This window comes from Phodopus roborovskii, unplaced genomic scaffold (genome assembly GCF_943737965.1).
Source record: "Phodopus roborovskii unplaced genomic scaffold, PHOROB, whole genome shotgun sequence".
Classification (NCBI taxonomy): domain Eukaryota; kingdom Metazoa; phylum Chordata; class Mammalia; order Rodentia; family Cricetidae; genus Phodopus; species Phodopus roborovskii.
Window position 1 is genome coordinate 24,985,791 of NW_026126459.1, and position 11,433 is coordinate 24,997,223.

Here is an 11,433-nt window from a genome sequence, read left to right on the forward strand (position 1 = left end):
GATGAGATAGTTCATATCTGTAAGCACAGTCGATACTGGAAGGCTAAGGCAAGGTGATCATGAGTTGGAGGACATCCTGGTTTACATAGTTACAGGCCATCCTGAAGAGTGAGCCCCTGTAAGCCCAAATTTAACTACTTAATTAAAGAAATAGAAGACGTCCCCCACCAGAAGCACAATGAAGACCCTGGCAGTCAAGGACATTCCCAAGCCAGCTTGTTTGGTTGGATTCTGTGGACTCAGTTGAATTGCCCTGTCTGGGGTTGTGGTGATGGTTGTCGTTGTTGTGTTTTATTTGTCCATCTGTTTGTGCTGAAGTGGGGTCTCACTCGTGTAACCTAGGCTGTCTGGAACTCATTCATGTAGCCTAAGCTGTCCTTGAACTCATGGCAATCCTCTTTCCTCAACCTCCTTAACACTGAGTCCTCTTATGAATGAGGACACTTAAACATGGAGAGAATACCCCCACTGAGTCAAAATCACATCACTAGGAACAGTAGAGCTTGGACCAAAGCACCCTCCATGCCTCCTGCACACAGGTTGGCACAGTGTCTTCCTAGATAAGTGATAAAGAACCCATTGCCACCCTTTCTCTGGCACAGCAGCAGAACTTCAAGACATCCCTCAGCCCAGGCCACAGAGCTGGCAGCATAGCCAGGCTGACTCTCTCTAGGCTCCAGGACAGAAAAGGGAGCAGGGAAGAAACATTAAAGAGACCCACACAGTACCAAGAGTCGGGGAGAAGTCAATCCTCCCGGAAACTCCTGACTCCCATGAGCCTGGCTTCCCTCAGAATGCCCTGGAAGAGAAGAAAAACATTTCTAGACTCAAGTTCAGACAGGTCCAGAGACCAGCTAGGGCTAGAGCCATTATTTCAAGTCCCCATGGGATCCCTTTCCTGAATTCAGGAGGAAGAAACAACCCAGAGGTCCAGGCTACTAGAGACACAGGTTCTCCCCTACCAGTACTAAACATATAGTCCGGGACAACAACCAAACAACCAGAATGTACAGGGCCCAGGAAGGGTCCAGAAGCTCAGGTGTGGGGCAATGCGAAAGGTTTCCAGGAGGAGAAAACTGATGCAGACTTAGGAAGAACCAGCAGAGGTCAGGACCAGAACAAGTCCAAGCAGACAGCCTTGATGGGGGAGTGTGGGAGATGAGCAGCATGTTTGATAGGCACATCAGGGGCACACCAGGGATGTAAAGTACTTTCTTGATTAGATGGCTGTGATATCCAGGGAGACGCCACAGGACACACGTGACACTAGAAAGTCATCAGATTTCTTCCCAAGGAGAGTGGGCTGAAGAAATGCACTGATTACATTTTGTTTTGTTTTTGATAAGGGGTGAGAGCTGGAGGCAGAGTTGAATTGCTGGTAAAGGAATGGCATAAAAGCTACCCTTGCCTCCACCCTTTAGCCTCTCCTGTAAATGCCCTTGAAACTCATTTCAAGGCTGTTGCTGAGCATCTAGGCTGAATTGTGTACCTGCTGCGATGCTCCTACTCAGGAGTGCCAAGGCCAAGTCAAGGCCCTGCCGTGGTGATGGGAGAGTACCAGAAACTGGTAACACTGGATAACACTGAGCTGCGGACTGGAAAGAGGGACAGGACAAAAAGCAGCTTTCCACAAACCCACATTCCCAACACAGGGGATCTGAACTAGTGGCAAGAGGCCAGACCTTGGCTTGGAAGGAAGCTCAAGCTCATAGGTGGGAGGGACTTGCTGGAGGAGGCAAAAGTGGACAGGACCTGGTGCGTGTCAGAAGAGCCTCAGTGCTAGCACACAGCACAAAGGTGGCTTGGCTCTGAACACAGATTGTGAGGAGGAGAAGATGATAAGGGAACTGGATGCTGTAGCACTGCACAGAACAGCTGGAGAAACAGATGCAGAAAGAGGTAGGGGAAGGAACCAAGTTGTACTCCCTGGTTCCAGACTCCAACTTCCAGTTAGTGACCTCTAGACATTCCCTCCCATTGAAGGATATTTGAACTAGAGATGGAATCTTGCCAAAGCCTAGCCAAAAGAACTTCCAGTTCAGCCTGAAGACCATGGAGAAGGGAGTGAAAACAGCTGCTGGCTGAAGGACAGAGCCTATGCACCATGTCACACACACACACACACACACACACACACAAATGAAATGCAAATGAGTATGCAGAGCAAGGCCTGCCAGCTGAGCACTTGGAACAGCAAGTAGACAGACTTTATTGACTTTCTCCAGTGCCCAATGGGATGCCTTGGGCTGTGGACATTGAACATGGGGGGTGGAGTGGGAGCAGGATTGCTGGATTTAGAATGGGTATGATTGCCTGGTCACTCAGTAAATGACAGAGGTCTTCCGACTTGCTTCCACTGTCTTCTTCAGGATGGTGCGACAGCAGGATCCAGAGCCAGAACTGAAGCCAGAGCCAGACACGGAGCAGGAACCCATGCTGGGACTGCATCCAGATTCCAGGGGAACATCAAAGCCACCAGTTACGATGCTAGAGCAGCCTCTAGATCCAAAGCTGCCTTTCCAGCCTCTGAGTCCACAAGTGCCCAATTGACCATCACCAACTCCTCCAGGCAAAAACATTTGACCTCTACAATCTCCTCCAGGTATGACCATTTGGCCTCCACAATCTCCTCCAGGCATAACCATTTGGCCTCTACAATCTCCTCCAGGCATGACCACTTGGCCTCTACAATCTCCTCCAGGCATGACCATTTGGTCTCCACAATCTCTTCCAGGCATGACCATTTGGCCTCCACAATCTCTTCCAGGCATGACCATTTGGCCTCCACAATCTCCTCCAGACATGACCATTTGGCCTCCACAATCTCCTCTAGGCATGATCATTTGGCCTCCACAATCTCTTCCAGGCATGACCATTTGGCCTCCACAATCTCCTCCAGACATGACCATTTGGCCTCCACAATCTCCTCTAGGCATGATCATTTGGCCTCCATCAACTCCTCCAGGCATGACCATTTGGCCTCTACAGTCCTCTCCAGGCATGATCACATGGCCTCCACCAGTTCCTCCAGGTATGACCTGTTGGCCTCCATCAACTCTTCCAGGTATAACCATTTGCCCTCTACAGTCTTCTCCAGGCATGACCACTTGGTCTTTATCAACTCTTCCAGGAATGATCACTTGCCCTCCATCAACTCTTCCAGGTATGACCTTGTGGCCTCTACAGTCTCCTTCAGGTTTGGCCATTTGGCCTCCATCAACTCTTCCAGGAATGACCATTTGACCTCCATCAACTCTTCCAGGTATGACCATCTGGCCTCTACAGTCTCCTTCAGGTTTGACCATTTGGCCTCCATCAACTCTTCCAGGAATGACCATTTGGCCTCCATCAACTCTTCCAGGAATGACCATTTGGCCTCCATCAACTCTTCCAGGAATGACCATTTGGCCTCCATCAACTCTTCCAGGAATGACCATCTGGCCTCCATCAACTCTTCCAGGTATGACCATCTGGCCTCTACAGTCTCCTTCAGGTTTGACCATTTGGCCTCCATCAACTCTTCCAGGAATGACCATTTGGCCTCCATCAACTCTTCCAGGAATGACCATTTGGCCTCCATCAACTCTTCCAGGAATGACCATTTGGCCTCCATCAACTCTTCCAGGAATGACCAGTTGGCCTCCATCAACTCTTCCAGGCACAATCATTTGGCCTCCATCAACTCTTCCAGGAATGACCATGTGACCTCCACAATCTCCTCTAGGAATGACAATTTGGCCTCTACAGTCTCCTCCAGGCTTAACCATTTGGCCTCCATCAATTCTTCCAGGTATGACCACTTGACCTCCATCAATTCTTCCAGGCACAATCATTTGGCCTCCTCCAATTCTTCCAGGTATGATCACTTGGCCTCTACAAACTCCTCCAGGGACAACAACACTGCCTTCTGCCGTGGCTGCCAAGAAAGCACTAGGGTCACAGCAAGGCCCTCAACACCACAAGGTAACCCTACTCTCAAAGACCCCTCATACTCACAGACAGTGACCTGGCTGATGTACTCCTTAGACATCCTGGGAGAGGAACGACAAGAGGGATAACACTAAGAAAGACTGTAAGGAATACAATCCCCAATTTAAAATCCTTCCCAGCAGGGTTGGTTGCCCTTAGTGACTTACAGGGCCAGAAAATCTCTCAGAATCCCTTCTAGCAAAGAAAGGCCTACACTGGCTTTCCATTCTCCCCCAACCCAGTGTCACTTCCCCAGGTCCCTCTGGATCCCCCACCTGCATTCCTCGCTCTCCAGCAGCCTTCGATACATGGCAATCTCCACATCCAGGGACAACTTCGTGCCCATTAGTTCCTGGTATTCGCGCAACATTTGGGCCATGTCTTGCTTGGCTGTTCTCAGAGCACCCTCCAGCTCATCCAACTTGGCCTGAGCATCCCTCACAGCCATCTCCCCGTGCTGCTCAGCATCGGCAATGGCAGACTGCAGAGTACCATTCTGGAGGGGAGTAGGAATGAGGTCGAAAGTAGCTGTAAGACTGACAAGGTCTCAAAACAACCACCATGGGTATAATTTGGAGACCTAGATAGACTCTAATCTCATGAGCTCAAAATTGTGCATGACCACACCATGACCAGCCCCTCTCATCCTAAGGGGAAATATTGCCTAACAGCTTCTTTGCCTGCGGCAGGGGGTTAACTAGAGCTCCTTCAACATCTTCATGTTTACCCAGAACCTCAGAACATGATCTTTTTGGAAGCAGGGTCTTGGCTGGCATACTCAGTTAAGTATCTCATGAGAGCATATGGTACTTAGTTTGAGTCCTAAATCCAGTCACTGGACACTGCCAAGCTTGGTGTGAGGAGAGAAGCAGAGGTGGGTGTGGGCAACTCAGCATCATGTCAGATACAGAAAGGAAAAAATCCTCCAGAGGCTATCACTACTCTGTACCCGCACAAATACCCCAGACCAGGAACAAGATCTCCTCTCCATGTCCCAGAAAGGTGATGGGTGCCTGAGCAGGGACCCAGCACTCTGAGTCAGCATGAAAAGACCAGCCTCTTGGCCCTGTGCAAAAAAAGTAACAGACAAAAAAATAAAAATAAAAATGAATAGGCTCTCCCAGGAAAAGTACATGCAGTGGGTAAGAGGCTATGGCTCCTCGGGGCTGGTCCTGGTTTGTTGATTTGAAATGCAGGTGTACAGATACACATGCAAGCAAAACACCAAATCGCATAAAATAAGAATAAATAGTTGAATAAAATAAGAAACAGGGAGTCAGGGAGTGAAGAGACAACTCAGTGGTTAAGATCTCTGACTGCTCTTCCAGAGGACCTGGGTTCAATTCCCAGCACCCACATGGTGGCTTACACTATCTGTAACTACGGGAGATTCGACACCCTCTCCTAGGCTCCATGGGTACCAGCACACACATGATACACAGACATTATTGCAGGCAAAATATGCATACAAGTAAAATTAACTTTAAATAAAAAGCAGATTTAGGAGGGGAGGCTGTAGAGATGAGTTAGGTTAGGAGCATTTGCTGTGCAATTGTGAGGATGGGAGTTCAGATAGCTCCACCCACAGAGCCAGCACATGCACCCACATATATACTCTCCTGATATATGTACTTTATGCTCATCACCTACTATGGGTCTCAAATCCAGTCTTCGGCTTTGAGAAACATGAGCACAAACTTGATAACTAGTAAGTCAGCACCCTTCCCATCTGGGACAACAGAGCACCTCAGACCTCCTTAACCTCATGTGAGATCTCCCTTTCGTGGGCTCTCCCCTCTCTCACATACTTTTCCCAAAGGAAAACCAGAAAAGTCAGTGTTTGACCTTAAGTTCCCTTTGCTTGTGGAGGAAAAGTCAAAAGAAGAGATTGGTGGTGCATGCCTTTAATCCCAGCACTCAGAAGGCAGACACAGGTGGATCTCTGTGAGTTCGAAGCCAGCCTGGACTACAGAGCTAGTTCCAGGACAGGCTCCAAAGCTACAGAGAAACCCTGTCTTGGGAGAAAGAGGAGAGAGAGAGAGAGAAGAGAGAGAGAGAGAGAGAGAGAGAGAGAGAGAGAGAGAGAGAGAGAGAGAGATGAACCAAGAGGTAAACTAACCCTCTCTCCAAGGAGGCAGAAATAAGACATCCACCTGAATGGAGACTGTAACAGTCTCTCTAGCACTGTACATTGCAAGTGTTCTGCCCTAGAAAAGCCAACACGAAGGCTGGAGTTCACAGGGAACCAGCCAAATCAATTCAGAGGTGACTTGAAGATCTGTCTCCAACCTCCCGGCCACAAAATAAATGACCCAGGTCCCAGACCATTATCCAGATCCCCCATTCATCCTCCTGTGATCCCATCTGGGAAGGAAGCGGTGCTGTGGAGGATGGAGGCGCCAAGAGCAGTGGGTGCAGCAGTGCACACAGCTACCTGCTTCATGAGGCTGGAAATCTGACTCTGCAACTTCTGTATGGCCTGCCGAAGCTGGGAAATCTGCATCCGGGTTTCCTTCATGTTGTCCCCTTGAAGCTGAGCTGATGCCTGAAGTTCCTGGTACTGAGGACACAAACGTAATACCACTGGTTGAGTCAGCAGCTATCTCTGAACCCGGAGTCAGGGATCTGCCATCTTCCCACTCTGGGAGATGCCTCCTAATGACTGCATTTTTCCCAGTGCAGGCCAAATGTACTGCAGAGCTCATGGTAGACATGCCTGCAGTGGTCCAAGCCTATCTCCTACTTCATTGCCATTGTCCCCCTCCTGATCTGTGGACCCAGCCCTATCCTCTGAGTCTTGAACCTCAAAGATGTCGTCAGAGCTACCCCAATAGGACCAAAGTTTGTGACCTCCATGGGGTGGGAATGTAACCACCCAGCCATCCTCAGCACCTTGGTCTGGAACACAGCCTCTGCCTCAGCTTTGCTAGTCCGTGTGATCTCCTCATAGCGGGATCGGACCTCAGCGATGATGTCACTGAAGTCCAAGCAACGGTTGTTATCCATGGACAGCACCACAGACATGTCATCTGCCTGGGTCTGCAGTTGTCCCAATTCCTATGGGAAATACCAACTCAGCATCTACCACCCTGGCTCCCTGTCCCCTGTCCCCACAATGAAAGAAGGATGTCTGAATGTCCATCCACTTGCCCATCACCCAGTGATGGTCCAGATTTGCAGAGTAAGGACTACTGAGGTGGTCTCCAGTAATGGTTGCAGTGTGGATAGTAAAGGAAAAAGACCCAGGAGACCCAAAATTACCTGTCCCTGTCAACCCTCTCACTCCTTATCACACCTTCCTCCACACAATCCTCCAGCCCAGCCACACTGCTCCCCTCACACTTTCTCTGGCTAAGGACACAACCTCTGCCCAGAGTCCCAGAAACAATCTGCCTGAAGAGCTTCTTCCCACCTTCACATTTTCCAGGCTGATTTTACCTTTTGCATCAGGCTTATTTGCAATTGCTACCTACTCACATTCCCAACCCGCTCCCCTGCTCTCTGTGGCACCTATCACTGTCTGACAGAGGATGGAATTTACAGTTACTAAGACTGGTACTCTGCCCGCCTCCTAGCAGAAGCAGCCGTGAGGGTTTTGCCTGGTTATTCATTAACAAATTCCCACACAAATGCTTAGTAGCTAGCTGATTGTCAAATGACAAATGACCACAAACCAAAGCCATCCTAATAGGCTTCCCCTCCTAGTGATGCTCCTCATGGCCACAGGGAGCCTGGCCATCCTGTCCCTTCTGTCATTTCTCCGTGCCCTTCATGAGTCCTTACTTCTTCATACAGACGTGTCAAGAAGCAGACATATTCCCTCAGAGACTCCAGCTTGCCTTCCAAATCCAACTTGCTCTGGAATACCGCATCTACATCCTGAGGACAGGGAAACAGAAACCATGCATCTCCCACTTCCTCTCATGAGCCCCAAGCCACTGTGTCTGGAGACCCCTTTCTCCTCCCCAACTCCACCCAGCTCTGCACTATCTGTGGAACACTGTTCCCGGTTAAGCCCACCCACTGTGCTGTCTGCACTTCCTCCCCTGCCTCCCAACCTCTTGTCACTGTGCAGCAAGCCCAGAGCCTGCCAAACAGCACCTCATTCAGATCTGTCTTTGGATGCCTACGCTAGGTAAATATTCCATTCTGGCAGGGAGTGAATGCATGTAGTGACAACATCTCCACACTATGACCTCCCAGCCTGGGACCAAATTTAGAGCATGGTGAGGTCTTTCTGAGTGGAGCATTTGAGCCCCTCCCACCTTCTTAAGGACCACAAAGTCATTCTGCACCAAGGCATGCTTGTGAGCTTCCTGGTCAAACCTGCAAGTAGAAAATGACAGTCAAGCACCAGGTTAGAGCGACAGCCCACCCCTGCACTCTGCACACCCATGCCCTCCCTGCCTACAGCCCACCCTGCACTCTGCACACCCATGCCCTCCCTGCCTACAGCCCACCCTGCACTCTGCACACCCATGCCCTCCCTGCCTACAGCCCACCCTGCACTCTGCACACCCATGCCCTCCCTGCCTACAGCCCACCCTGCACTCTGCACACCCATGCCCTCCCTGAGTGCCTTTGTCTCTCCAGAGGCCCCAAGTCAGAAGCCACCATTGGCCCTTTTCCCATTCCCTTTCAGGGCTTTCGTCATACTCTTCTATACCCCTGAAGCGGCCTATATCCCACACAACAGTAGGCTGAATGTCTTGATGGTTTTCCAAGCACTCAGATGCCTCGGATCAATCAACATGTGTTTCATGGGAGGGAACAGGACTCTATACAACAGACCTGAAACCTTGGGTACCTCTCTCCCTACCCCATCTGCCCTGTTCCTTTCCCAGTGGCCCTGGAGACCACAAACAGAAATGACCTTTTCCAACACTATAACAGTAGAAACCAAGACTGGGGGAAGTAGGGGGCTTACCCTCACTCTCCAGCCCTCATCACCCCTCAGCCCAGGGCTGTTTGCACCACCACGCTGCCTACATAGAGAGCTGAGAACCACAGGCCAGCTGTGAATTACAACATGGGCCTGAGGACGGGTGCACTACTGACAGCCCTCCACCCAAGACTAGAGGACATCTGAGTCACGTTAGCCCCATAGCCTGCTAAACAGGAATTTCTCGAGAAAGCTGTCAAGGTGTTGTTTAAATCAGCCCTTCCCAGTCCTGACCATTCACATGGACCCTTGAAGCTAGGCCTCAGCCCTCTAGAAAGAGACCTCCACATTTCTCCCAGGTATCTCCAAGCCTGGGTAGGGCTGGAGGGTCTCCTCTATATATTACAGCTGACCCTTGTGAATGAGGGAAGGGGAAGCCAAGGGGCAGGATGGAGGCCAGGGATGCAGCCAGGGTGCTGGGCATGGAGGAGCCCCTCAGGTGGGCAGAGCACTATACTCTACCCACTACACACCGCACAGAAGCTTGTGTTCCCTACTTAGACTTGTACTCATCCTCCTGGTCCTGGTAGGTCTTCAGCTCAGAATCCAGAGCCCCTCGCTCTCTCTGAAGCTCCTCCAGCTGTTGCCTGAGCCGAGCCAGGCAGGCTTCAAAGATGGGCTCCAGGCCCTGAGGGCTGTGGTTCCCCTGCAGCTGCTGCAGCAGCTCCCACTTGGTCTCCAGCACCTTGTTCTGCTGCTCCAGGAAGCGCACCTATAAGCAGACACAGGGTCCTGAGACTCCTGGAACTTTCCTGACACAGCCTCTGGAGAGGGAGGCCTCAAAGACCCTTTTGTGGGCCCCTTACTCTTGCCTTCCATCCCTGCCCGTGCAGAGGAACCTCAAGTCCTCCCATAAGAACCTGTTGGTTGGGACAATAGAGATGAGACTTCTCATCGCTGTCCAGCTGTTCTCGGTCCCTGAGCCCCAGCCATGGAATAGCGAGGTATCAGCAAACCAGAAAGCCGCTAGTTAGACTCTAGGAGGATTTTCTTGCCACTAAAGTGATGCGGGAAGTGGCAGAAAGAGGTCAGTTCTCCTCATACTAGCTCATCTTGTCTAGAGCAGTTGTCTGTGAGAGGACCAGAAGCAGGGACTGCGTTCACCCTCACCTTGTCAATGAAGGAGGCAAACTGGTTGTTGAGGGTTCTGATCTCTTGAGTCTCCTGTGTCTTCACCACCTGGAACTGGGGGTCAACCTCAATCTTCAGTGGGGTCAGCAGACTCTGGTTGACGGTCACCGCTTGGATGCCCCCTGGAGGGCACTGGGAAAGACCAGGCCCTCCACTCCCCTGCCCAAACCGTGCCCCTTGCCTGGCCTCTGCCCCCCAGGCCCTCCCACAAGAGCTTGCTCTGCATCTTCTAGAGGAGCTAACGCTCCTGCTGCCAAAGCCAGCCCTGCCTCGAGCCCCTGAAAAAGCAGAACATGCTGAGCGAGCACTGAAGCCCCTCTGGGCCCGGCAAGGGGAGAGAGACATGGCAGAGACAAACAGGCCCGCAGCTTCAGACAGACTGGAGATGGTCACAGTGTGTGTGCTTCTGCCCTGGGGCCCTGGCACGAGACTTTTATCCACTCCCGTCCCTGGGCTGGGCCTTGGAGAGCAAGATGTTCTCAGTCTGACTGTGTCTGCCACTTGCTGCGGCTGATCTGCTCTGACACACCTGGGGGATAGGTGCATGGCACGTGCAGAGCCTAAGGCAGGAGACCAGGCCCTGCCCTAAAAGCCAAAGACAAGGAAGCATCTAGAGACATGAGCCATGGTTCAGGGCAACGGCTGACATCACTGGGGGTATTCAAGGAAGGGTTTCTGGAGGAGAGAAAAGAGAGCACATGTGCAGGGAGTCATGGAGCTACCACACGCCATGGAGGTGCAGGCCACGGGAGAATGCAGCTCCCAAAGACGGTATAACCTCACAAAGGCAGCACAGGCCCTGGGCAACCCAGAGGCTCGCAGAGGTGGTGCAGCAGAGACACGCCACGATGTAGAAATGGCACAGAAAAGCAGGGCACCCAGTCCCTCCTTTAGCCCAACCCAGCAATCATCCATGACATGTGAGACAGAACCTGCCCCACACCGAGCAGGCATCTTTAACTAGAATCTGTGGAACAGCAGCCAGTCCTGTGGCCCGACTCCTCCCAACATGCTACCCCAGGCCCCTCCAGCTGGGGCAAGCCCTTCCAGTAGACAAATGAGAGGCACCCACTACAAAATGAAGTGACCATCTAGAAAACCACAGCTGGGAGACTGGGAAAAGAAACAGGAGCCTGGGATTCTCCAAGGATGGATTCCATCCCTGCTCCAGTGAGTAGAGGAGCACCTAATCTTTGCCTAATATTGTGGTCCAAGCTCCACCTGGGGTCCCCAGGAGGAAAGCACCCTGTAGATGGTCAGCTGCCCCCTGGGAACTGCCAAGCCTCTCATTTGAATTCCTAGGGTTTTGTTTAGTGGAACAACAGTGGTCCTGTTCACTTCCTCTCCTAGCACCTGGTAAATTCTGAGGGTGGGATATTTGGGGTCTTTGA

The 11,433-nt window shown here is 51.4% G+C and overlaps 1 protein-coding gene across 1 annotated transcript; it reads right to left on the reverse strand.

The window, feature by feature from the left end:
• Window positions 1–2,155: 2,155 nt before the first annotated feature.
• Window positions 2,156–10,700, reverse strand: LOC127226114 (keratin, type II cytoskeletal 78). The gene is made up of 9 exons (XM_051189972.1): window positions 10,022–10,700; window positions 9,409–9,623; window positions 8,235–8,295; window positions 7,753–7,848; window positions 6,862–7,026; window positions 6,404–6,529; window positions 4,245–4,465; window positions 3,997–4,031; window positions 2,156–3,916 (listed from the first exon to the last, which is right to left on the reverse strand). Exons 1-9 carry the CDS (start codon window positions 10,586–10,588, stop codon window positions 2,322–2,324), a joined length of 3,081 nt encoding a protein of 1,026 aa, XP_051045929.1. The 5' UTR covers window positions 10,589–10,700; the 3' UTR covers window positions 2,156–2,321.
• Between the last annotated feature and the right edge of the window lie 733 nt (window positions 10,701–11,433).